We start from the raw sequence: 27,556 nt of genomic DNA, 5'->3' as shown, positions 1-27,556 counted from the left end.
AGTAGAGTTGGTATTTCCTGAGATGGAAAAGAGTATGGCTGGATCAAGTTTGGGGTTCTGAAAATAATCCATCATAATGTTGGTCAATGTCACCTCAGGTATTTTTATAAGCAGGCATGAAGCATGCAACTTCTCTGTTGCATTTTTACTTTTGACAATAGGAATAGCTTATATATACACCAAAGGCGACGACTGAATGAAGTAGTGAATACATTGAAAGGAAAAGTGGATAAATTCTTTCAGATATCGAAGTCTGCAGTTGGAATAGTCTTTCTTCTTTCACAGATGAGAATCCTGAAGCATAGATCACAGAGTGAGATGCCAGCAAATCTCAAACTGGAATTCAAGGAGCCTGATTTCTGATCAGGTCTTTGTTCATATAGCTTTTCCCCAGTACTGTCTTCGTTATTTTACTGGGTTGACTGAATTGAGTGGAACTCAACTGAGATGTGAAAACCATTGATTTTTTCCGAGATTCCTATAGCAATATCCTCATGGCTTTACTGTTTTTCAGGGTTCATTGCCCCTTAGGTTTTCCAGAATTCCTCGTGCTACCCAGTACCAAAGCTAATGCTACATGTTTTTGGTTTTAGGTACACCTCCCCACTTCTAGTGCCAATCTTTGTATTCATGGTTATCTATCGCTATGTAGTATACTACCTCAAAATAAATGTCTCAAAATAACAATTTTATCTTCTTACGATTCTGCAGATTAGCAATTTTGCCTGGCTCAGATGGGCCCCATAAAATTGTGCTGGTCTCACTTGGGACCATCTCTGCGACTTCCATAAGATAGCAAGTTGGCTAGCAGCTTGCTGGCCTAGGGGAATGCAAATGAGACAGCTTGTCCTTGTTACCTTTAGTCTCATCCTCCTGTAGGCTATCCTGAGTTCTTTATGTGATAGAAAAGAGTTCGTCTCAGAGACAGAGCACACCTCATTCCAGAAGCATTTTCAAAATTTTTACTTGCATTATATTTACTAGAAATGTCTCTGTCTTAAGTTGCATTCTGCTAGAAGCAGATCCTGAAACAAGGATTTGAATGCAAGTTTATTTGGGGGAAGTGATTCTAGTAAGCGTTGATAGACAAGTGGCAACGTCAGACATAGAAGAAAAAGATGCCAATAAAAAATGTAATTTTGAGCAGGTTACCACTGTGAACAACTGGGGTTCAATCCAACTGGGGATCTCTAAGAGACAATATAAAGCATGTCTCAGGATTGTCCTCACTGAAAGGCAAAAAGCCAGGGTATTTTGTTTCCAACTCCATTTAGTCATTGGCTGAGTACCAATGATAACAGCCACAAGCCTTTCTGATCTGCCCTATGGCCTTGTGCAAAGGCTCAGAACACTCTCAAGCAGATAATCTCAGGCACATTTAGATGCCATCAACATGTACCGGAACAGTGAATGCCAATAAACTATGGGTGTTGCACCCTCCGTGACCACAGCAGTCATTAAATCCTACTATAGCTCTAGTTCTGTACTTGGCATTATCATACCTCCCACCATTTGATCCATACAACATCCACTTTTAGAAGATAAAATCACGGCTTAGTGGCAGAAAATAGTCTTCCCAAGGGCACAAGATTTGAACCTAAGTTGTCTTCACCACAAACATTTCGCAGTGTTTTCTATCTTACAATATTTGAGACCGCTGACTCCTCACTGACTTCCCTTCCTCTGTAATATTTTCCTTATGTCTGGTGCCCTCATTCACATATTCACTGGAGTATACATTCTGGTTCACAGAATGTATCATCTGAAGGGAGGGCCTGAAAATATGGTGGTTTTCTACCTCAGGTTTGGGAGAATCTGGCAGGATAAATTCAGAATGTGAGTTAGTATAAAATGGAATCACAGTTCTGCCAAATGTCCTTTGTTTCAAAGAAGGGCCCATTGTAAGCCATGAAACATTTATCTATTGTTTCTAGGGAAAGGATAACTCGGTTGTCAATCCTTGATTTAATCAAAGTGAATTTTTTAAATTCAGAAAAAAAGAACTACTATCAAGTAGAAACTGCTAGCAAGAAATTTAATCCTCAAGCCAATTGATACTTTAAAACTTTATTTTGTTTTTTCAATACATGTTTATTATAAACTGAAAGACACGTATTAATGTCTTCTAGAATACTTACTGAGAAAAACCTTTCCTTACCTCCAAAACAGCAAATCAAATCCTACTATTTAGTAAGGTCACAGCTAAAAGTAGCTGTGAACATATCACAATTGAACATACCACAATTGCAACTTTACTTTTATTAGTATAAATATGTGTTAATAGTCACTTCATCTAATCTGTAAGATCCTCTATGGTATGGACTATATCATATTTACTTATCAGTTTGTGTCAGAATGCTATATGTAAAGCAGGTAACAAATATTCATTGAATGAATGAATATGTAAATGACAAAGATAAAAATGAATAAAAGAGAACAGTACTTGTATATATCAGGGATAGTAAATGTGGTAGGCTGAAAACAGCATACCTTCCCCAATATATATCGAGGTGTAATCCCTGAAAGCTGTGAATATTACTTAAATGTTTTTTTTTGTTTGTTTCAAAGGGATTACTGCAAATGTGATTAAAGGATTTTGAGGTGAGAAAGTTGTCTTGGGTTATCCAGAGAGGCTATATATAAATACAATCACATATATCCTTATATGAGGGAGGTAGTGGGAAATTTGACAGGCAAAAGAAAAGGCAATGTAACTATAAAGGCAGAAATTGGAGTGATGGAACCAGAAACTAAGGACTGCCAGCAGCCACTAACAGCAAGAAGGCAGGAAGCTGACTTTTCCTTAGAGCCTCGTGTAGGAGCCTCCTGCTCACACTTTGATTTTGACCCAGTGAAATTGATTTTTAACTTTTGGTTTTCAGTGCCGAGAGGTAATACATTTCTGTTGTTTCAAAACAACAAATTGGTGCCAATTAATTTATACAGTATTAATAATAAACTAATACAGTGAGATAATCAAATTCAACACCAAAATACAAGATAGCAACTGATAACCACGAAAAAGTCTTAGTATTAGTGCCATATGAGCTCAGAGGATGAAGTATGATCAGGGCCAGGAATAGCAATTGGGCTAATGCTTTCATCTATGATCTAAGCCTTGAGTTTCTCACCTGTGAAAGAAGAAAGGACTATTTCAACTGCATAATTCTATATCTGAAAGAACGTATTTACTTTTCCTTCTGTCTATTGACAGATGACTAAGACTTTGTGAAATTTGGGGAGAGTGGCTCTTATATTGAGAGTTCTGCCTAAACAAAGGAAAGGTCTGAAAAAGCACAAAACATGTTAGCTGAATGATAAACAATAATTGCATGTGGAGAATAAATTATGTGAAGGTTAGTGATATGATTTAAGAAAGGGAGGGTGTGGATCCGACAATGGAAGGTTTGGAATATCAAACCTGGGATATGAACTTTGTTTTGTCAATGATAGAGAATCATTGAAGAATTTGAGAAAAAGAGCAACATGATCAGAGCTCTGCTTTAAAAGAATTGATATGGGAGATATGTGGTTGATAGGATGAGTGGGCAAAGATTGGTATTAGGGAGATCAATTGGGGTGCTACAACAGCAATCCAGAAAAGAGAAAATAAAAGATTGAACTAAATTTGGGGCAGCAGGGATATAAAAGGAAACAATGGCTTCAGTGGGTCCACTAGGAAGACTTTTGGGCAGAAAGTCAATAGAGTTGAATTTTTATTCAAACAACCCACTTCTCTTCTCTGACCATCGTGAGAAACATGAACAAAAATTGAATTTCAATAGATCTTTGACTTTTAACAATCCATGCTTTTTCATTCGTGTTGCTTCTAAGGATACATATCATAAAATCAAATTAAAGTACAAAGCACAACAGACGATATACCAAGATAAAAAGGACTTTCTTAGCAGCTCTTATCTAAACCTCACTGACTCTGCATGTCTTTCTGTTTCCTTTAGTACTTACAACTACGATTCAACAAACCAGTTCGCTATGCTGCCACAGTTATCTACATTGTACAGACGGTAAGGGGTCATGGCTGCTGCAGATGTGGAAACTATGAGGTTACTAGATACAGGTTTGTTTATTTTGGGGGCAATAAACTTAGCTAAAGGACATTTAATACTCAGAAGACACTACTTTCTTCCAAAGATAGCACTTTTAATCTGTACTAAAAATAACAAGCAAATGTATATTGTATGCCACAAAGGGGAAAAAAAGCCATCTGTGTGTGTGTGTATAAACCACCCACATTTTCTTAACATGTATTTCACTGCTGTTTAACCTGTACCAGTTGCTCTAAGTTAGATATGAAATGGTCTGGTAAATAGGGTTTTTTCTTTCTTTCTTTTTTTCTTGTTTGTTTTTAACCATTAACTGAGTTGAAGCAGAAATACCTATTTTACTGAAAGTCATTTTAAGACAATATTCCCAGCGAATACTCCTACTTGCCTCTCTTCTCTCTTATGAACTCCTTTCCCACCCTCCCAGCTTTGGGATGTCTTTATGTTGCTCCAAATTTGCCCATGGCACGGCATTGGTACACTTCCTACTACTCACCAAGTACTTTCTGCTAGAAGATAAGCTTCTTCCCTCTTTTTAATCGAAACTCCCACTCACTGACTGAAGAATTTAGGCAAGAACATAGGAGGAAAACAATGCTCATTTACCTGCCCATAGATATTTGCCTTTTAAAACCCTAACATGAATCTCTGCATGGTGAAATTCCAAATAGAAACTGGAGAAACTGGACCTATTTCCAGCAGGGTGGTGGTTGCACTTCTGGGAATTAGAAGATATATTCATTATGGAGATCACCCATGTTGTTAGTCTTCCCAGCACAGTACTTTTTTTTTTTCCCTCACAGATTCTTTTTATCTCACCTCTAAATTCCGTATTTCAGTAAACTGCTAAAATATGCTTCTGTTCCTTAGTAAAGCTTCTCATGAAGTCAGTAGAGAGTACATTGTGATGCGTGTATCAGGAAAATGGGTAGAAGGAAGATGAATCAAAACTTAAGTAAGTCTATTTTTATATCCCTTAGAGATATACAAAATATAACCATAGTATCTCAAAATTAGTAGCAATTTTGAAAACCCAACTCTCTTCCTCCATCTAATGATTACATCCCCTCTACAAACTACTGATAGTGGTGAGCAACTTCAAAATTAGAGTGGACAGGAATGCAATGTTTGGTGAACAAGTTGAAGAGAATACAACTCTAACATCAATAAAGAACTTTCCAGGCAGTTTTCCTTTCTATGTCACTTTCACACTGCCAGCCTGATTCTTGTTTCTCTACCAGATTCTCTACACAGGAGTGGTGGTGTATGCTCCTGCCCTGGCACTCAATCAAGGTAAGTTATCAACATTCCCTTGGCATATTTTACCATTTTTATGCCTGAATTCTAACCTTGGAGAATTATAAATAAAATACTTTGTTGGGGAGATGTTCTTCTGGTTAGGGGATTCTGAATTACTATTAGGAGTCATGACATAAAGCTCTAAATATTGATTAAACTTTGAAAATAATGCAAACAATTAATTACATGGTTTTGATTCATATACTTCTAGACACCAATTTTGATTGCTTTTGCTTGTTTGGGATTTGGTTTTGGTTTTTAAATCATTGGAATTGTGGAAGTTTTGGTATTGTATATGTTGCTAAGTATGGTCATCTATAATATATGGACTTCAGTGATCTCATGAAGTAGATAATCTCAGTATAAGAGTAAAGCTTGCTTGTAATAGTTACACTAAAATTTATAGTTTGTTCAAAATAATAGAATCCTAAAAACAAAAAGGAAAGAAATAAAAGTCAAAGTAAACTTCACAATGACGCCTGCCATATTGAAAGTCCTCAATATTCCATTTAATTGGGCTATGTGCTTATATTGAGAAATATTAACCTCAGAGTCAGTGAGGATTAGATAAGAGCTGCCAAGAAAGTCCTTTTTATCTTGATATTCCTCTGAGTTTTGTGCTTTGGACTTGTAATCTGATTTTATGATATGTATTCTTAGAAGCAACAGGAATAAAAAAGCATGGATTGTTAAAAGTCAAAGATCACTGGTAGTTAGAGAAATGCAAATAAAAAACACAATGAGATACCATCTCATGCCAATTAGAATGGCGATCATTAAAAAGTCGGGAAACAACAGATGTGGGAGAGGATGTAGAGAAATAGGAATGCTTTTACACTGTTGGTGGGAGTGTAAATTAGTTCAACCATTATGGAAGACAGTGTGGCGATTCCTCAAGGATCTAGAACCAGAAATACCATTTGACCCAGCATCCCATTACTGGGTATACACCCAAAGGATTATAATCATTTTATTATAAGGACACATGCACACATATGTTTATTGCAGCAGTATTCACAATAGTAAAGACTTGGAACCAACCCAAATGCCCATCAATGATAGACAAGATAAAGAAAATGTGGCACATATACCCCATGGATACTATGCAGCCATAAAAAAGGATGAGTTCATGTCCTCTGCAGGGACATCGATGAAGCTGGAAACCATCATTCTCAGCAAACTATCACAAGGACAGAAAAGCAAACACCACATGTTCTCATTCCTAAGTGGGAGTTGAACAAGGAGAACACATGGACACAGGGAGGGGAACACCACACACTGGAGGCCTGTTGAGGGGTAGGGGGCTAGGGGAGGGATAGCGTTAGGAGAATTACTTAATGTAGATGATGGGTTTATGGGTGCAGCAAACCGCCACGGCAGATGTGTACCTATATATGCTAGGTACGTTCAATAAAAGGATTGTTTTCCTAGAAAAAAAAAAGTCAAAGATCCATTAAAACTCAATTTTTGTTCATGTTCATCATGATGGTCAGAGAAGAGAAGTGGGTTGTTTGAATAAAAATTCAAGTCTACTGACTTTCTGCCCAACAGTCTTCCTTGTGGAACCTCTAAAGCCATTATTTCCTTTTATATCCCTGCTCATGGATGATGTTTGGGTGATTTCAGAGTACTCAAACTAACTTTGCTGAGAAAAACAGAAACTCAAAAGCAAAACATTTGGATCAAAGATTGGAGTCTACAAAATCTTAGGAGGAAAAATTTGACTTAACATTATGTAAAATGTATGGACTAGCTAGAAGTATAAAAATATAACAAAAATAATCTTTCTCGAAGGTGAGAAAATTTAATGAGGGAAAACTCTAATTTGATTTTATTTTTGCCTACAAAGAACACTGATAAAAGTATTGTGTCTTTTTCCTCATAAAATTTGCTTTTTAAATTTTTCAAGGAAACTTCTTTTAATATATTTTTCTTCTTTCCTAGTGACTGGGTTTGATCTCTGGGGCTCTGTGTTTGCAACAGGAATTGTTTGCACATTCTACTGTACTCTGGTATGTATCTAGCTGTGAAGAAGTATTTAACACTACCTCCTAATATGGGGTAAGGGCACATCTCCAGCAACAGACATCTAATTATAGTGGAATTTGTTATTCCAAAATTAAGCAGAAGTATGTCGGCTTATCTGTCACAGTTTCCTGAGGAAGGTGCTGTTGTTTAAAATTCTTTTCATTACCAACCTTTAAGAGAATTTAATCTCTGCACTCATTCAAGAAAATCATGCCTAAGAAGAAAAAAATCTAATGAAAAAGTCTTCTTGATTAGAGAATAGGTAAACCTATGCTACTTCTGAGAAAATAGGTTACTCATTCATGGCCCTCATAAACCACAGATGACACACTTTACACTTTATACTTCACTGTCTACTGGTTGAGAAATAACAAAATGTACATACAAGTGAGCAATGATGGCTGCTTTTTTATAAACTTGAGAATTTTGCAGCTTGTTTTTGTCTTGTATTTCTGGATAAGCCTGGATTACACTTACCATTTGGCTTTACACATGCTCTGTTTTTAATTAAGGAGCCTGAGTCGTATTGGCAGCATGTTTATGTAATTAATACAATTATATATAGTTTAGTTCAACATTCATTGAGGACCTATTGTTTGCCCATTCCCTGTAACTGTAATCTGTATTCTTCTGAGTCATTTTACCATGTACGACCTATAACTAACCAGTTAAGCATGTGGCAGTGGTTCCCAGACAGTTGAATTCTCTTTCCTTCACTATAGATAAAAATAAAAAAATAATATATTTTCATATAGCAGATAATTCATGTATTTTGGTGTTATGTGCATATCACCTACTCTTTGTAACATCTATTCCGATTATATAACATCCTGCTCTCTCTTTTTCATACTTGTAAATTCCATTATTTATTTGCACTTAGTTTTGTCTTCATTTTTAAAAATTTCATTCTCATTACCATAATTCTATTCCAGACACTCAACTCTTCCCAGCTATGCTAAAAAAAATAGGATCTTGCTTCTCTTACCTCTAATCTCATGTAATAGATTAGTTGCTCTGAGGTACCTGTCCAGAGAAGGACAGCTAGATGCTGGATATAACAATTTTTAATGCATTGCTTGTCTTGAAAAAGCTATCATAGCTCCCTAAGTAAGTGTTCTCCCCTCAAAACAAAGTAACAAAATAATACAAAACAATTTAAAACATATTAATTATCAGGACTGATATTTGGAAGGAGTGTTGTGGGTAGACAGGATGCATGAGGCTGACTTGAAGGCAGGTGGTGATAACAGTACTACTACCATTAAGGTACTGAAATTTGGGTCAGTGAAAATTTAGGGAAACTGAGCTTGGGACTATAACATTAAGCTAGAATCCTTGAGGGGAGCTGACATGGTTTTACTTCAGTGATGTACTTCAAATTTTTCAAGGAAAAAGTGCAAATCCTCTCTGGAGGAATAATCCAACTTAAGACTATAAGATATTTACACACAGATAAAGATCTAACGATAACTTTAACAAAATATCATAAAAAATACGAAATAGAAATTTACTGTGAGTGAGGATCAGCAAAGCAATAAAGATTAGCCTCTCAAGAACAAAATACTTTGGTATTAAAAGATATTGAATAAAAGAATAGATATGCATAAACAGCTTAAATAAATAAAGAATGTAATTTCAAAGATGAATAAGCATCAGGAATGACTGACTACACAATATAATTATTATTATAAAGAGCAAATATATTTGAAGAAACAATCTGTATGATGGAAACTCTATCCAAATTCTATCCAAAGAAATAACCTAAAGAATAACAGAGAGACAAGAAGATGAAAAATGTGAAATAGAAATGGAGACATACGGTGGACAAAATTCATGTCCAATTGGAGTCTCAGAGGAGCGTACAAAGTCTCAGAGGAGGTGAAGTAGTGTTCCAAAAATTATGGCTTGTAATTGTTCAGATATGATAAAATATAAGTACATATAGATTTAGAAAGTGTAACCTTAAAGCAGAAAGCAAAAGAATAAGTTTATGTCTAGATGCATTAGTGAAACTGTAGAACGGCAAATACAAATGGAGGACCTGAAAAAGAGCCAGAAGAAAGAGAAAGATATCCTTAAAGAGCGACACTTAGCAACAACAACGGAAACCAGAAGCAGTGGAATAATACATTCAAAGCATTGAGGAAAAACTATTCCAGACCCAGTCATAATTGTGTTTTTGACAAAACTATCTTTCAGAAGTTGAGTGTCAACAACCAAAGAGAATTTAGCCCTTACAGATCTTCCCTAAAGAAAAATCTAGAGGAGATACTGCGGAAGAAAGGGAAAACATTAAAATATGACAGTTTTAAACAGAAGAATTGATAAGAAAATAAAATAGTAAACATTTAATGAGTCTAGTTAAACTATTTTTGGTACTAAATGATAATCATTATTTTATAATTTATATAGTATTAAATGTTTTATATTATTGTACAATTTAAAATATAAAACATATCAATAATTATGTTCATAATTATAATTATATGCCACTTTGAAATTAAGAAAAAAGAATTACCCCCAAACTATATAACAATAGCATGTAAATCAGGAAGGGAGTACTCAGACTTAAATGTTTTATCATCCTTGAATTTCTGGGGATTACGACATTGCTTAAATATTGACTCTACATTTAAAATGCATGGCAAAATTTCAAGGGAACCCATTTACATAAAATAGTCAAAGTTAAGAAAAATGGAGTTTGAAAAAGCAACCCTCAATTCATCAAAGCAAGAGAAAAAAGAGGAAAACAAGCATAGCCAAAGTAGGACACATAGAAACGAAAAAGCATGACATCAGAAACACATCCAGATATTTTTATAATCACAATAAACTAAAATGAACTAAATTTACTACCTTCTAACTGGTTTTATGCTTCCAGTCTCTTCTTGCTCCCACACCCCACATACCTCTGTCAGATTAATCTTCTTAAAATATTCATTTCTTCGTGCCACTTTACTGATCTAATTCTTTCCTTACTTCCTATTGTTCACAAGATAAATTATAAGCTCCTTAGCCTGGTGTTAAAAATCTTTCATTCTGTGAATCCAGTCTACCCATATAATCTCTGTACCACACCTCTGTTCTTCTCTCTTGTCAAATTAGAGGCTTCACCTTTGCTCATATAGCAGTCTCTTTACTGTGCTAAGCCTGTGGATGTATAAAATATTTAAAGTAACAGTGAAAGAGAAAGTGTTTGTTGCCATCCAGGGTTCTGTAGTTTAGTAGGGCAAACATTAGGCCCCAAACAAGGCAGTTTGATTAAATATGTAGGTGACACACAAGGTACCATCAGTATTAAAGAAGATAAGTGTGTGTGTGTGTGTGTGTTTGTGTGTGTGTGTGTGAAAGGAGGTGAGGACTCTTGCTGTATGAAGAAGTCAGACAAGTCTTCATGGTGTCTATAATGTGCCTTTTGATTAATATCTGATAAAGTGGTTTGTTCTCTTGCCTTATGCCAAGTTTATGCAGATTTCTGCACAACTAATGCCAAGTATCCTCTGAAAACAGAGGCCTTTGCCATTTTGTCTTCATAGCACTAAAATCTTATGTTGAGATTTGGGTTTGGAAGGCTTAATGGATTTAAGAAAATTAAGCTAGTGCTACCTAGGAGGTAAGAGGTAAGAAATTTATTATTTCTCAAACCATGTGTGAACAAAGTACATAAATACAATGCCTTTGGCAGGTACTTTAATGTCTATTTTTAAAATTGAATTTCAATTTTAATTACAAAAGAAGTGATGGGGCAACCCCAATGTCTTCTTTCATCTCAAGATGAAGATGAAGCCTGTCATCTTTTCACTAAAGTTCCTGACACTCTGGAGGAGTAACCAGAGATGATAATTCTGTTCTTCAATGTTAAAAATACCACGTCATTTCATTTTCACAGAGCTCATTCATTTCCCAAGCACTTACTGATACATCACTTTATTTCATCTTTCCCCACTTGCTCATCCCACATAGATCATGGTCCTAAGGGCTTCTATACCTGCAATACTACAACACCCTCTCTTTTTCCTTCCTTCTTCTTGCCCAAAGGTTCCCAACTGTAATTCTACATTAGAGTCAATGAGGGAGCTTTCAAAAGACACTGAGGACTAGACCCCAATCCAGACCTTAATTAATTCACAACCCCTGGGGATAGGGCTTAAATGTTATTTAATTATTTATTTTTCCTTTCACATTCCTCAAGTGACTCTCAAGGGGAGCTGGGATGGATTTCATAACTACTGCTCTAACCCCTTACCTAATCATTGTATCCTAGATTTTGCTATTAGATTCATCCTCCTGGACCTCTGTTCTGCTTACCTCACCATTTGACCATTCTGTAGCTCTTAAAACTCATTCCTCCATGAATGTCTGGAATATACCATTCCTTCCTAGTTCTTTGTTTGATATTCTACCATCTCAGTTTCCCAAAATATATTCCCTGTGACTAATTTTACAAACAGTGTCTCCAGTTGTGCAAGCCAGACCCTATTGGTTAGTCTTCATTCCTTTACTTCTTTATCACCTGTATTCAATGAATCATGAGTTATGTTGATTTTACCTCCAAAATAGCTTTTAAGTCCATCCACTTCTTTTCATCTCTACCTTACCTCCATCTGCCAATCATATTGGGCATGGACTACTGAAATAAACTGAGATGGTCTCTCAACTCCTTTTCTTTTCCTACAGTTGATTCTCCACACAATCACCAATGAAACTGCTGTGAAACAAAATCTCTTATCATATAACTCTTGTTAATGCTTTCTTATGCTCCTGAGAAATCATTTAAGTGTCCTCATCAAAGTCTGTGTGGCCAGGCCTCTAGCAAATTCACCCAAAGAGCAAATTCCTCTTTGGGTGTTTCACACCTTTGACCAACATCTTCCAGTTTTCTTGTATTTCCTCAGGGAGCTGTGCTTCTTCACACATGCTGGTTCCCTCTTCTCTTTGTCCTCTGTAGTTGGTAAATTCCTACTCATTCTTCAGAAATTAGCTTGAACATCATTTCCTCAATACCAGGTCAGAGCTCCCTGTTTTATGCTCCTATAATAACCTTTCTTAGTTGCACTTTCCACATTTTTAAGTAAATCACTATCTTGTTGTCTAACATCTGCTTCTCCCATTAGATTATAAACTTTATAAAGTTAAGGAAGGGGTCTGTCTCACTTTTCATTTTATTCTCATGCTTAACACGGTACTGGGCACATAAAAGATGCTCAGTGGCTGATGCTGAATAAACAAAAGAATGCATGCATGTATTAGCAGAGAGGCTTTGCAGAGTCAGAAGAGTTACAGGGTTTGTTTTCAAGGACTCAAACATTCTCTCTATTTCAGGGAGGATTAAAAGCAGTGGTGTGGACAGATGCATTTCAGATGGTTGTCATGTTTGTGGGCTTCTTAACGGTTCTCATTCAAGGATCAGCTCATGCTGGGGGATTCCACAATGTATTAGAGCAATCAACAAATGGATCTCGACTACATATATTTGAGTATGTCCAATGCAATTTTTTCATACTTTACAAAGATTTAGCTATATGACCTTGTCACCTAAAATAATACCTTGGGCATCAAATGAATATCTTTGTTCACTCATTTCTGTCTGTTTCATAGCTTTGATGTAGATCCTCTCAGGCGACACACTTTTTGGACTATCACAGTGGGAGGAACTTTTACGTGGCTCGGAATCTATGGGGTCAATCAATCAACTATTCAGCGATGCATCTCTTGCAAAACAGAAAAGCATGCTAAGCTGTAAGTTCTCAGTAAAGACAAATTTTAATGTTTTATCTTACCTTATTTGGTACGTATTATATATTAATACTTCCTCTTGGGGGGTGTGTGTGTGTGTGTGTGTGTGTGTATGTAAGAGAGAGGCAGAGAGACTCACTTAACTCTTTCAACTTTTTGAGCCAAGCGTTACTACTGTCATCTCAGCAGGAAGTGGCCGAGAAGAGGTATGAACTGAAGTTGATTTGTCTTTTCTCACAATTATTTGCTGCCTCCATTTATTGAGAAATTACTAGATTAAATTAGGTACTGTAGGTGGCAATGCAAAGGTAAATAGCTCACATTTCTTCCTCACTTGATTTAGCATGTGGTCTCTTCAACTATTATTTTTCTTTTCATGGGTTAAAAGGTAAACTGAGGCACAATTAGATTTTTAAAGAGTTTATTTAAGTGAACAGTGATTTATGAATTAGGCAGTTATCAAATAGAAGTAGCTCAAGGCCTCCATTGAGGGAGCACAAGGGGAAAAATTATAGGTTAAACATGGAAATAAAGCAAAGGAAATATTTTATTGGTTACATCTGTACAGTTGTCTTACTTGGTCTATCCGATTGGAAATTTCTTAGTTAGATATCTGTAAGTTAGTTGGTGGTTTCTGAGTGGTTAGCATTAAGTTTCTTTTTTTTGTTTTTTGATATAGGCATTTACCAGAAAAAGCCCAAGTTAAGCTTCATTTATATTTGCAAAGCTTAAGCTCACTTAACAGATGTTTGTACTCTTAACGTTTCCAAGGAGAGCTTTAAAAAATAAGAAAACAAAGGGTAATGTAGCAAGCCACAATGGAACTTCAGCTGCTCTGACTCTTTCCTGGTCTGCTTGCTCTGAAGGATACAAGCAGAGGCACAAGCATCTAGTGTTTTCCAAGCCCCGCAAGCTATCCATGCTCCAAAATAGAGACCAAAGTTATATACACTTTCACAAAACTGGCAGAAATAAGCCAAAACTGCATCCAAAATGATTCTTCATCTTCAGTGCTGCTTCCCAAGGTTTCAACCTCCCCAGCCTAACCAGGATACACTAAACTTTTCTTAGAGAAACAGTCACTATGAATATTTCCCCAAGTGATTTTAAAATGCTTTCAATGCACAGTTTCTTATGTTCACTAAATAAAACATATAATTGCCTGGAAATGATTCAACCATTTTGTAAGCTGAATTCCAAAAGGAGAACTGTAATGTAATATTTCACAGCTCTCAGAATAAGGAAATAAAAGCATTATCTGGTGTTCCATCAATTCACTGGTAACAAATTCAAATCTTATTACAATAAATAATATTGTAACAAATCCTCCACGCATGTGGTCATCTCTTTATGAAATAGCTGTGTTATTGAAAATGCATGTGACTTAATCTGAAAAATTCATTTAGAATTCTGCTCTAAAATAAATTATAGTTGGCTATACCTGTAAAGAGAAGAATCCTTTGGTAAAATAAATAATAATTCTTTGTTATATCTAGTTTTTAAAACTATTATGAGTTTATATTATTTTCTTTTGCGAATATGCCTAATTTCTCTATGTTAATACCTGAAAGTTAGGAAATGTGTCTTTTTAATCATTTTTCCCCACATGGCCAAGAACAATGCTTTGTGCTTATTAAATGTTTATCGCTTAGTAAACAAAGTAATGCCTTGAGAAGGTCATACTTGTGTGTTGTATTACACAGGGACACACACATGTATGGATGGGCATATATATGTGAGTGTGTGTGTGTACACACTCATATATATATATGTAAATGAAAATTAAGGCTAACTAATCAGAAGCCATCAATGAACTTATCATTATCTAACTAGGACATTTCCAACAAGATAGACCAAGTAATACAGTTATATAGCTGTAATCAATCAATATGTGTACACACATACACACATATTTCTGTATATAAATCTTAAAACCTCATTTAGTAAAGTAGTTTAATTCAAGAAAAATAAATACAATCCCATTCCTATAGTTACCTGGAAATTGGAATTTGTTGTACTAGTATTTAGTAAGTAAGAAAGCTGGCAGAAAAGGAGGCATACTCATGAAGAAAGAAATGTACACAATTTCCTAACAAATGTACATCATTTTCTAACATTCAGGACTGCCATTCCTGGTTCCACTCATGCTGACTCCCACGAAGGGATTAGGACTGTGATAGTGATTTTGTGAGAATATTGAAAGACGAAACATAAAAATTCGCTTTAGAAAAGGGATCCCTGAGAGAATCTAAGGTGACAGTGTTCATAAAATTCAAGAGAGAGAAATCAGTTCAGATGTTCGGTACAGTTGCAGTACACAGAGCTGCAGGGGAGATTGCTGTGGTGGGGAAATGGTGAGGGCTCCCATCTGTCACGTAGTTGGAGCCTTGAGGGCACTCAGGGGCATCTGGAAGCCACTCAGAGCCAGCTGCTGACTGACTGTCACCTAGGAGGCTCTGCAGATGCCGATGAGATGTTTTGCTTTTGTTCCATTATCTGAGAGCCTAATGTCATTAAGACATTCCATGGGGCTTCAAAAAATCTCTGGTACTTGAGGAAAATTAATCCTGCAATATAGGTAGGTAGAAATAGATCCATAAAGTTCACACTGAAGGTGGGCATGGGTTAGAATCAAGAGTGGCTCATATACATGCATTTGGTTTCATGACCAGAAATGTGATTATTCACCAAAGACAACTTAATCTAAAGCCAAATCTTCCTTGCACCTAGAAATAGTATCACTTACCAAGACAGTTACATGTGCTTCCTGGAAGTTAACTGTTTGTGTTTCTAAACCCTTGTTTATCTTTCAGGTCTGCTGGTAGCAAATGGTGCTGTGAGGGTAGGAGTTGATGCAGGGTATCACGTCTCATCTCCCAGTTACGATGAGCACATCTACACACAGTTGCTTTTCCATTTCTATTTCCTTAGTTTATTTTCCCCTTATCTCTATCAGATCTAAAATTATCTTATCTTATTTCTGTATGTATTTATTTATTTATTTTCAGTGTTCATTACCTGCTTCTAATCCCAAAATGTAATCTCCACGAGGTTGGGTTTTGCATTGCTTCTTGCTATAGCCACAGTACCTAGAACAGGGCCTGGTACAGACAGTTACCCAGTAAATGCTTTCTGAATGGATCAGTGAAAAAGCCTATTTTACAAACAGAAGAATTAACCCTGTATAGAACCAACGTCCATTTCAAATGGTAAACAAATTAAAAATACAACGACTTTAATGTTCTATTGCCACTGGTTTCTCATTTTGCATAGTTGACCGATAAACTTGTAAGATTGTTTTGGATAATATATGACTGTCCTCTGGATGGCTATATAACTTCCACATATTTTTACAGAGTGTAACTCATTAAATCCTCATAATCCTATAATAAAAAGTAAGGCAGTTACATTACATTCTTTTTACAGATGATATAACTGACTCAGAGTGTTATGTGACTTGTCTAAAGTCACATACTTGTTAAGGGTAAACACTTTTAACTCCAGGTCCAATGGTATATTTTAAAAAGAAACAGTGTAAAAAATGTAATTATGTAGTAATGAATTTCTACCATTAATTTCTTCAATCGTTTCATCATTTCTTACCAAAAAATAATTTTATATTTGCTATGTGCTGGAACTGTTCAGTGCTCTGGCAACACAAAACAATAATACATGAATATAGAATTTCAGATCATAAATACTATAGTGACATAATTAATTATAAGGAGTAGAAACTGACAAGAGAGCAGGAAGTGACTGTTACAAACAAGGATGAACAGGAAAGCCTCTCTAGCTGGCCAGAACAAAGGCTTGAATAGACTTGGCCTGAAGGTTGGAGACAGCCAGAGTACAATTAAAGCAACTATCGGTATTGCTCATTTTATGTAGCAATTGTATTCCCAAAGCCCAGCAAGAAAAACAACCAAACACATAAAAATCATTGCATTGGCAAAATACTTTCAAGGAAGTAGCCTTTGAGATAAAAACTTCTTTTAAACTGTGAAGTGAAAACTCCTCTAAATGGGATAATTATCTGGCATATTTGCCTTATAAATCTGGACTTTGATTGAAGGGTCTTCTGAAAGTCAAGTACACCTATACAGTATAGGTTTTAGAGGACTTTGAAATAAATGTATGTCCTTACATTTAAATATGATTCCCTTCAAACAGTGACTGGATCTTAGACAATGTTCAGCGTTGCTCTCTTGGCCCCCTGTGGCCATCTCCACAGTGAGTTTGTTTATTCTCTCAGGCCAAGGTAAGGCCCGCCTACTTTCATGTCCTCTCTGGAATTGAGGAAATTAGTAAAATTTCGACTTTCAAAGGACAGTAATGAATACAACATAACTGTAGGATACTACAAAAGCACCCAGGCTGGAATTAGGCATATCTGTGCGTTTTAAAATAAAATGAATTGCACCACATAATATGGGTAAGATGGTCCTAAGTTTTTCGTACTTTCTGTTGTCTTTTTAAAAAACCAACTCTAACTTTTACCTGCATTAATCTCCAAAGTGAATATTTCCAACACTTATCTATTTCTGTGTTAGCTCATTATCCCTCTGGAAAAAGATGTTAAAAATATAAGTTGCCTTTTTGACAGTTTTATGAATTGAGTAGGGGGAAAATCACTTGAAGTTATATAATATGAGTGATTGGTATGTGAAATTTAATCCAAGAGAATAGATTTCATACCACACATATTAAGACTTTGCAGAAAACTCCTGATTTCAAAGGAAAATTCACTTAAAAATCTTACTTTATTTAAATTTGGTAATGAGTCTAAAAATGTAATGTTCTCAAGCAAAAAAAAAAAAATAGCAAAAGTATAAAGTGTAGTGATTCTTAAAGGCTGTAGAATTTTATTTTACTAGCAAAAAGGTCTAAAATCCTTTACCTTGAGTACTTGATAATGACCTCACCACACCATGATATAGTATGCAGGCTACCAATAGGCCTATGTGCTCTTTTCTAGGGCCTTGTATTTTAACTTGCTGGGTCTCTGGATCATTCTGGTGTGTGCTGTCTTCTCTGGCTTAATCATGTACTCTCACTTCAAAGACTGTGACCCTTGGACTTCGGGCATCATCTCAGCACCAGACCAGGTATGGGTTTTCTTGAGGACAGTGGGGAATGTCTGGAATGAGCATGCTTCTGGTCATTGTTGGGTAATGTTGGCTTTTCTCTTTTTCTGCCTGGACTGCTCACTATTTCTCAAACCGCAAGAAGTTGGCTTCTTTCTTCTCTTTGGTGATATCTGCATCTACCAGGTTCAAATATAGGGGAATGAGAATGTAAAAAAGAGGGCACCTTGGCCAGGCGTGGTGGTTCACACCTGTAATCCCAGCACTTGGAGAGGCTGAGGCAGGCAGATCACCTGAGGTCAGGAGTTCGAGACCAGCCTGGCCAACATGGCAAAACCCCATCCCTACTAAAAGTACAAAAATTAGTCGGGCATGGTGGCGGGTGCCTGTAATCCCAGCTACTCAAGAGGCTGAGGCAGGAGAATTACTTGAATCTGGGAGGCGGAGGTTGCAGTGAGCTGAGATGGCGCCACTGCACTTCAGCCTGTGCGACAAGAGTGAGACTCCATCTAAAAAAAAAAAAAAAGAGGGCACCTCACCTTGTTTCTGAAGACAAGGCCTGGTAACATAGCAAGGTTGGAAACAGTGGAATGTGGCTTGAACCATGGCTTTGGATGTTGCTGCTGCCTTTGGACTCTTCCTACAGGTTTCACAGTTGATTAAGGAACCTCAGATTGGAGACAATGATCCTTATTTCCACAATGCCTGCCTCTTTTCATGTCTTCTCAGCATAATTTAAATATTGTGCTGATATAGTACAGTAAACATGGTTTTGAAAACTTTATTTATGGACAATATGCTCATGAGAAGCAATCATTTGCCTTCCCTCTCTATATGTATTTAACTGTCCTGCTCTGTCAAAGAGGGACTCCTCTGCCACAAACCTGGATGTAGAGTAGAATATCATATCTAGATTCCCTGAAGACTACTTTTATGGGTTTGATTTTAGGGCTTAGTTGCTAACATTCAGGATAAACAGGAAAGAAAATGGCATATACTGAAAACAAGGAAAATAAACTTCCTACTTCCTTTTGCTCAAAAGCTATTTTCCCACATTTCAAACACTAATGAGAAGGCCGCTAATCCTATTTTTTCTCTCTTTTCTTTTCTTTCTTTCTTTATTGTATTATTTTTATTTTTTGCCTCCTCTTCAGCTGATGCCATACTTTGTCATGGAGATATTTGCCACAATGCCAGGACTGCCAGGACTTTTTGTGGCTTGTGCCTTCAGTGGAACTCTGAGGTTCGTATATCAACAACAATCTGATGATGATGATGGAAAGGATGACAAGGATGATGGTGTAGTGATCGACAGTATTCAGCAAGCACTCACTGTGTGTAAACTGATCTTCTGAATGTGTTATTTGTATTTGCTTGTTAATTGGCACACAACATATGAGGCTAGAACTTCACTAATCAGTATACACTCATCAGTATATTCACTCATCAGTATACAGATAAGGAAAATGAGATTTAGCCAGATAGAAAAATTACCTATGGTGAGTTAGTAAACTGCAGGGGCTGGATGTAAGCCTTGATCTGTCCCTACTGAAGACTTGTATGCTCATTATCCTACCTTGTCTGATGCTAATTGACCCAACACTTTCACATCACCTTTACATAAAGCAGCTCACTCTGCTGGCTCTTCTTATTCATTCGGCTGCAATGTATATAGTCATGTACCACATGATGTTTCAGTCAATGATGGACTGCATATATGATGATGGCCCTATATTTTAATACTGCATTTTATCATACCTTTTCTATATTTAAGTACACAAATGCTTTGCGATTGTATTACAATTGCCTATAGTATTCAGGACAGTAACATTCTGTACAGGTTTGCAAACTGGGAGCAGTAGGCTATACCATATACCCTAGGTGTATAGCAGATAATGCCATCTAGGCTTATGTAAGCACATTATGATGTTAGCACAATGATGAAATCACCTAACAATGCATTTTCTCAGAACATAGCCTTGCCATTAAGCAATGCATGGCTATATATTCTGCATATCTATTCTTTGCATTCCATTCATCTCATCTTTAATAACACACTCAGACAGCTAATAACTTCCATTTCTCAAATAAGGGCATTATTCTAAATACAAAATCATTCATGCATTTTATTATGGCAAATGCTTTAGAAGGCTTATATTATACCAGACACAGTTGGTGACATCAGGGATATTGCAGAGAACAAGACTGACATAAGCACTGTCCTTGCTTATACAGAGTTTGCTTTCTAACAGACATAGCAGATGGCCATGTGAGTAAAAAAGATAAATAAGATTGTGTCTGAAAATAGCAAACAGTATAAAGGAAATAACAGCGTGTATCCTCGAGAGAGGTGAGGTCTGAGGGTCCTAATTTTGTTAGGCTCTTTAAGGAACTCCTTTCTGAATATGTGATACTTGTATTGAAATCTAAAGGATACAAAAAAGCCAGCTATGTGAAGAGCACAAGCAGGAACATTTACAGGTAGGGGGAAAAGCAAATACTAAAGCCCTGAGGAGACAAACTGTATGGAGTATTTGAAGAACAGAGGAAACACTGGCACCTAAGGCCCTGGGAGCAGAGCAGGTGGGGATGAGTTAGAAGAGGTGAGCAAGAATCAAATCATGACGAGCCTTCATAAAATGGTAGAGTTTGCATTTCAAGTGAAATAGGAAGTCATTAGAAGGTTTGAAACCAAGGGAGTGAGTGATATACAAATTGAAGACTTGGTCTTCTCTGTCAGGAAGATTTGAGCTTGCCTCTTTATATATAAGAAAAGTAGCCAATTGACCTAGGTTAAGGACTGCTTTTCTCATTTGTTCATTGTTTATTTGCTTTATTAATGACATTTTTGAGCACATAAAGATTTTAATTTATATTAATGTTTTACATCCTGATTTCAGGGTTAACATCACGCTCAGAAAGGTTTGTCCATTCTACGATTGTAAATAATCAACTAGACACCATTCTAGTATACTTATGGTTTTATTCAATATTAACATTATTAAATTATCTAGACTATACATGTGATATAAGAAATTAAGTGATGTTCCTGCTTTATTTTCCTTGTAAGCTAGTAACCAAGTTGTCCCATTTGTCTTTAATAGGCCATTTTTCACCACTGACTTGAAATATTACTTTTATTACATTCTATATTCTTCTTTGTAGTTGATACCTCTTCTTAATTACCTTTTACATTCTTTTGATGTATTGGTCTTTAGCTATGCCAACACCAATAATTTTGATGACTGTGCTTTAAAATATAATTTATCTATTAGGCTGATACCCTAATTAATTTTATTTTACAGAACTTTCCTGATACCTGGGGGTTTTAAAACAATATTTTTAGTTGATTCTTTGGAGTTTGATTGTAATTGATTATCTGCAAATACTCTTGACTTATTTTCTTTCTTTTAAATAGGCATACTTCTATGTTTATTTTCTTATGTAATTGTGCTTTGAGAACAATAATAAATAATTAAGGTAATAACAGAAATCCTCCTTTTATTATGTACTCTAAAAGGAATATTTCTTTGATTTTACAATTTAATAAGGTATTGACTTTCGGTTTGAAAGGTATTATTTATATTTGAGAATATTTGCATAAATTATTTAAAAAGTAGAAGAATAAAATGCATATATTTATGCTAATTTTAGAAAAGATGTTTATCTCAGTGGTATATTTTGGTAAAATTTTAGCATTTTTGAAATGGATATATAATTTTGCTCTTTCAAAACTTTTAACATGTTAATATGTTGACAGATTTCCAAAATAGCAATATCCTTGAATTTATATAATGACTTTGCCTTAGGATTTTAATTTAGTGTACTGCTGACTTGTCTTTACTAATACTGTTTTTAGAATTTTGCATCAATAGCACACAGAGACAGTGTCCTATGGTGTTGGTCCTAGGATCTCAAGGACACTCAGGACAGAGATAATGAGCACCAGAGACTCAAACACCAGTAAGGGTCACACTCTGTCTTTTTGTCTCTCTCTACGTGCTTTATTTTTTGCTCTCTTACTCTGAGGCTCACTCTTTCCAGACTGGAGAAATATGGCTGTTAACAGAATAAATCCCCCATAAAAGAGTGTTGATTCCTTTATTCTAAGTCCCAAATTTTCAAGGAAGAAACACACTGGACAACATATGGTATAGAGAGATTACTGCTGCCACAACCACAAGGAGACTGTGGGGACAGAGAAAGGAAAAGACAGGAGTGGGGATAGAATGGGGAGATAGTAGTTGAGACATAGGGGAAAAAATATTTGCACTATCTTGTAACAGCTTTAGAATCTGAAAATTGACATATGGATACACCTGACTGCCAATGCAACCCTGCAAAGGTTCTACAAACCTTACCCTTCTGGGCCAAATTCAACTTTCTGCTCTCTCCCACCCAAAGGATTCAAAGATTAACCTTGATGTTGGAAACTTTCACAAGATGTATATTAAGACAAAGATTTTGGGAGCATAAAAAGTCCTTTTATTTAATCCTCTTCTCTCCTTATTTAACTTTTATGGAGCTCCAGATAGAAGAGGAGTCTGGCAGGGGTCACATATTATGTTTTAATTCTTAGAAAAATACGAACAGTACCCCTAAAGCACTTAGTTTTCAGATATGGGTCTTGGACAGTTTTTACTTCCTCTGTATATATTACTTAGAGAAGTCATAGCTATATCTTGTGTTCAAGTAAGCACCGGAGGATAACAGAATAATTTTTAATGAATATAAATGGAAAAGTTACAAATTCCTAGACATCTTTTGTTCATTGGCCTATTTCTTTTCCAGAATTTTTTTTCATAGTTGTGATTTTGCATCACTTAAATTGAATATTTTATCTATTACACTAGCTAAAATATTCCAGGTCTATATGAGGAATTAAAGAAGGTCTCATGTCATTCTGCAAAGAAAACCCCAACGTTCAGGTGCTGTGTCACCTAAGCAAGTTTTAGGTCAAATAAGATTGAGCTCTGATTGGAAAGTGAGAGACGGAATTTCAGAGGTTTTATGCAGTTTCGATATGTGGACACTTCCCAGTCTTATCTCTTGCCACTTTCTCTTTTACTGTTATAATATCATTCCAGCAACGCTGGTAGCTTTCGGTTGTTGAATGTAACAGCTCCTTTTTATGTTGAGACATTTATATGTAAGCTTTCCTTCTTCCTGCAACATCTTTTTCCCATTTTGCATGGATCTTCCCAGTGCCTATCTGTCACTTCCTAAGGAAAATTTTCCACACTACGTATTAATTTAGGTCTCTGTATGCTCTTATAGCACCTTGCTATTTTCCTTCACAACAATTTCACAACTGTAAGCAGGTAAATAATTGGTTGTCAAATGTTTGTGTACCAGTTAGAGTGCAAGATCTATGTCTTCCTGGTTCACCATTATATGCTTGATACCCAGAATGAATAAAACGATGTATAAATAAATGAATGAATAATTAATGAGTGGCAGGCTGTACTGATTCCGGGGTTAGGGTAGTCACTACTCTCTGTTTCCACTCCAACCTGAACACACACATAGACACACACACACACACACATTTCCTCTGGTGCTGCCTGCTAGGTCATTTAACCTCTTGTTAAGAGGAATTAGTGGGTGTTAGATTATGAAAGCCTAGCTTCTTCACTGCAGTTCATGGAAAAAATTTAAGAGCAATAGCATGGAAAAAGATTTGAAAGATGAGTAAAGAGGCCATATAGTTCCCATGGAGTCTCAGAAGATAGAGACCTGTCCGCATCTGTTTTTCCTAGAGCCCTGCCTTATCTATCTGCCCTGGATGAGAGGGCAGGCTGGTAGTTCTGCCTTACGTAGCTTAGACCATGTTCTCACTTTTCTTTCCTCATAGCACCGTGGCTGCCAGCATCAATGCCTTGGCAACAGTGACCTTTGAGGATTTTGTCAAGAGCTGTTTTCCCCATCTCTCCGACAAGCTGAGCACCTGGATCAGTAAAGGCTTATGTAGGTACAGCTGGTGGACCTTCTATTCCATATCATGAAATGTACGTGTGGTACATGTCAAAATCCTGCACGTGCTGTTCAGGACACACTTATAAACACAAATGCACAGTGAGACATGTGAAGAATCCCACATATAGATTCTTACACTTCCAAAGATCCGGCAGGGTATCAGGAAAGAATGGCTAGCTAGTTTACCTTAACTAATTTTATTTTCAGATACTCTTCTATACTTACCCTACACTCTAAACGAGGCTTATCCAACCCATGGCCTGTGGGCTACATGCGGCCCGGGATGGCTTTTAATGGAGCCCAACACAAATTTGTAAACTTTCTTAAAACATTTTGGATATTTTTGTAATTTTAAAAATCTTTTGTAATTTTTAAATTCTTAAAATCTTATCAGCTATCATTAGTGTTTGTGTATTTTCTATGTACTCCAAGGCAACTCCTTCTTTCAGTGTGGCCCAGGGAGGCCAAAAGATTGGATGCCCCTGCAGACTAATCACATCAATCTCTCTTGATTACACTGTGTGATGGTCATTAGTCTCTCTACATGGGAAGATGTTGTGCTCACTATGGCCAGTCACCTTGACAAAGAAAAGCCGAATTCTTTTCTGAAGAACTGTTCCTTATTACCAAACTCCCAGTAACCCCATCAAAGAATAATTTCTCCTTGCTTAATCATGCAATTGCATATTATGTTTATAATCAGTTCAACACTTACCAGAGAAATTGCAGTTTCACAAGGTTTACTTTTTAAAGTATAAACAAATTATGTATTTACTAATAGAAAATATAAGTAATTTGGGAAAACTTATGTACATTGTTAAATAAAATTATACCTATTTTTCTTGGTATGTATTATGAAATCTCGTTCTAGCAGGATTGAATATATAATTATGTGGCAGCAGTGAGTGTTGATACATTTTTTGTGGGCTTAATATTACTATTTTCTAAAATTGCCCAAGTTAGTAGACAAAATGACATCACATTTTTGCTTTAATTTACATATTTTGAAATATAGACCATTATTTTTCAGATAGTAATGATTTGTATATTTTTGTAAAAAAATTATTCATGCTTTCTATATATTTGTTGATGAGACAGTAGAAATTTTATTGTTTGCAAAATCTCTTTACATAGAGAGGAAGTAAGTCCTTTGTCTGTTGTAGAATGTCTACCAGCTTAATTATTTTTAAACATATTTTTCATGTACAGAAAATTTCATTTTGTTTGATCAAATATATCATTTCTTTTATTATTTTATCATTTCTTTATGCTTATAAATTTCTTACATTAAAAACTTATGTTTATATTTTCTTTTAGATTGTAAGTACTTTTATATTTTATATTTAATACATCTAAATTACTTATTTGATTTATTATTTAAGATGATAAATTGTTTTTCTTTTTTTTTTTAAGATGGAGTTTCACTGTCATTGCTCAGGCTGGAGTGCAATGGCATGATCTCAGCTCACTGCAACCTCCGCCTTCTGGGTTCAAGCAATTCTCCTGCCTCAGTCTCCCGAGTAGCTGGGATTACAGGCATGTGCCACCACGCCTGGCTAATTTTTTTTTTTTTTTTTTTTAGTAGAGATGGGGTTTCTCCATGTTGGTCAGGCTGGTCTTGAACTCCCGACCTCAGATGATCCACCCGCCTCAGCCTCCCAAAGTGCTGGGATTACAGGCGTGAGCCACCACATCCAGCCACGAAGATTTTTTTTTATATAGTTCACTTCCCCAGCATTATTTTTCCAATATTCCTGTTTTAAACATATTTTCATTAATAAAAATATATAACATAAATTTTTTTCATCTATAAGAATATATTTCATAGTATATACTTATTTTCTGTAATTACAGGACTAAACCATCTTGTTTGATATTATAGCTTTGTAGTATTTTATTTAAATATATGATAGAACAATTTCTCATTTTTCTTTCAGTTTAAAAATTAAAAATGTTTCCATTGTAATTTTTACAAAAAAAAATTGGCTATTCATTACTATTTATTCTTTCAAAATGACTTTAACGTTTATTCCATGGAACCTATCTGAACCCCCCACTGCCACTCCTCAATCCCATGGGATTGCATTAAACCTGAAAACATATTTGGAAACAACTGACATCTTTGTCAGTCTTCCACCTAGCAATAGAATTTATTTTTTTCTATTTAACTGTATTGTATTTTTTAAATTTTACGTATTAACTATACTAACGTCTTCCTCTTTCAGCTCCTCTTCCTTCCTCCCCCTCGCGCTCTTCTCTTCTTTCTCTTCTCTCTTCTTTTTCTTTCGTTCATCCTCCTCCTCCTCCTTTCCTTGATATTATGAGTAAGATGCTTTCCACATAATGTCTTCTAAACTATTTATTATCAATGTGGAAAGCTGTAATTTTTTGTTTGTTTTTGTTTAGAAAATGATATATCTGACCATTTACTCAACTCTCTTTGATTCTTAAAATGCAAATTGATTTTATTGAAAGTGTGGTTGTTGCTTGAAAATATGAATAGTTTTACCATCCCTTTATGCTTAATTGGTTTTCTAATTTAGGTTGTTTTCCATATCTTTCACTTTTTCCCTTATTTTCAAAACTTTGTCCTTTTCTTCTGTATACTTGAAGAATTCAAGTTTTTCTCTATGTTACTTTGAATTCTCCCTATATAAACTTCTTAACAATAATGATTTTAATTATGCTATTGTGTTATGTTCCTTATATTTTATTACAAAAATTAAATTATTTGGCCAAGTTTAAAAATGTTATTGTGAATTATCATGTATACATTGCCTAGATTCTCCATTAATATTTTCCTAAGCTTGCTTTTTAGCATATCCATCCAGTTTGTCTATCTATCCATTAATCCATCATATTTTTGGTACATTTAGAAGTAAATTGTGGACTTCTGCATACTTCCCCCAAATTATTTTAACATGCACATTGTTAATGATAATTCACTATTTAAAAAGCTGGAAAAGAGAGCCTCAAAAGTTGCTAGCCTGATTTCATTTTAAGAGTAAGTTCCTGATAGGAAATATCATGTACTGAATTTGAAATAAAATAAAAATGATAAATACATAGTACTTGCTGTGTACCAGGCATTGTTCTTGGGTATATGCATATACTTGTTGGATTAATTTACAAGTAGTTCCTTTCTACAGTGAAAGCTGTTAGAGACAGGAATCACGTTCTAACTTTATAGTACTGGCATCTGGCGCAGTGTCAAATCTATGGTTGGTATTCAATAAGATTGAATTAATGGTCATGTTGGGAACTGGGCTGGATATATAGCTGACAGAGAATGTTCAAAAAGAATCAACACAATAGTTTTCTTTCCATTTCTGTCACTGTGTCTCTGTCTCTGTCTACCTGCTACTTTTT

The 27,556-nt window shown here is 35.6% G+C and overlaps 1 protein-coding gene across 1 annotated transcript in view; it reads left to right on the top strand.

The window, feature by feature from the left end:
* Window positions 1-27,556, top strand: part of SLC5A12 (solute carrier family 5 (sodium/monocarboxylate cotransporter), member 12) — a 50,598-nt gene that overhangs the window by 5,388 nt on the left and 17,654 nt on the right. Inside the window, exons 2-9 of the mRNA XM_011964703.1 lie at window positions 3,960-4,025; window positions 5,306-5,357; window positions 7,308-7,375; window positions 12,714-12,868; window positions 12,990-13,130; window positions 18,103-18,232; window positions 19,366-19,454; window positions 24,066-24,178. Of these exons, the coding sequence (XP_011820093.1) occupies window positions 3,960-4,025; window positions 5,306-5,357; window positions 7,308-7,375; window positions 12,714-12,868; window positions 12,990-13,130; window positions 18,103-18,232; window positions 19,366-19,454; window positions 24,066-24,178 (814 nt within the window). The remainder of the gene's footprint in view (window positions 1-3,959; window positions 4,026-5,305; window positions 5,358-7,307; window positions 7,376-12,713; window positions 12,869-12,989; window positions 13,131-18,102; window positions 18,233-19,365; window positions 19,455-24,065; window positions 24,179-27,556) is intronic.

The sequence above is a fragment of the Mandrillus leucophaeus genome, unplaced genomic scaffold (genome assembly GCF_000951045.1).
Source record: "Mandrillus leucophaeus isolate KB7577 unplaced genomic scaffold, Mleu.le_1.0 Scaffold700, whole genome shotgun sequence".
NCBI classification, from domain to species: Eukaryota; Metazoa; Chordata; class Mammalia; order Primates; family Cercopithecidae; genus Mandrillus; species Mandrillus leucophaeus.
This window is presented reverse-complemented; position numbering and strand designations above follow the sequence as displayed.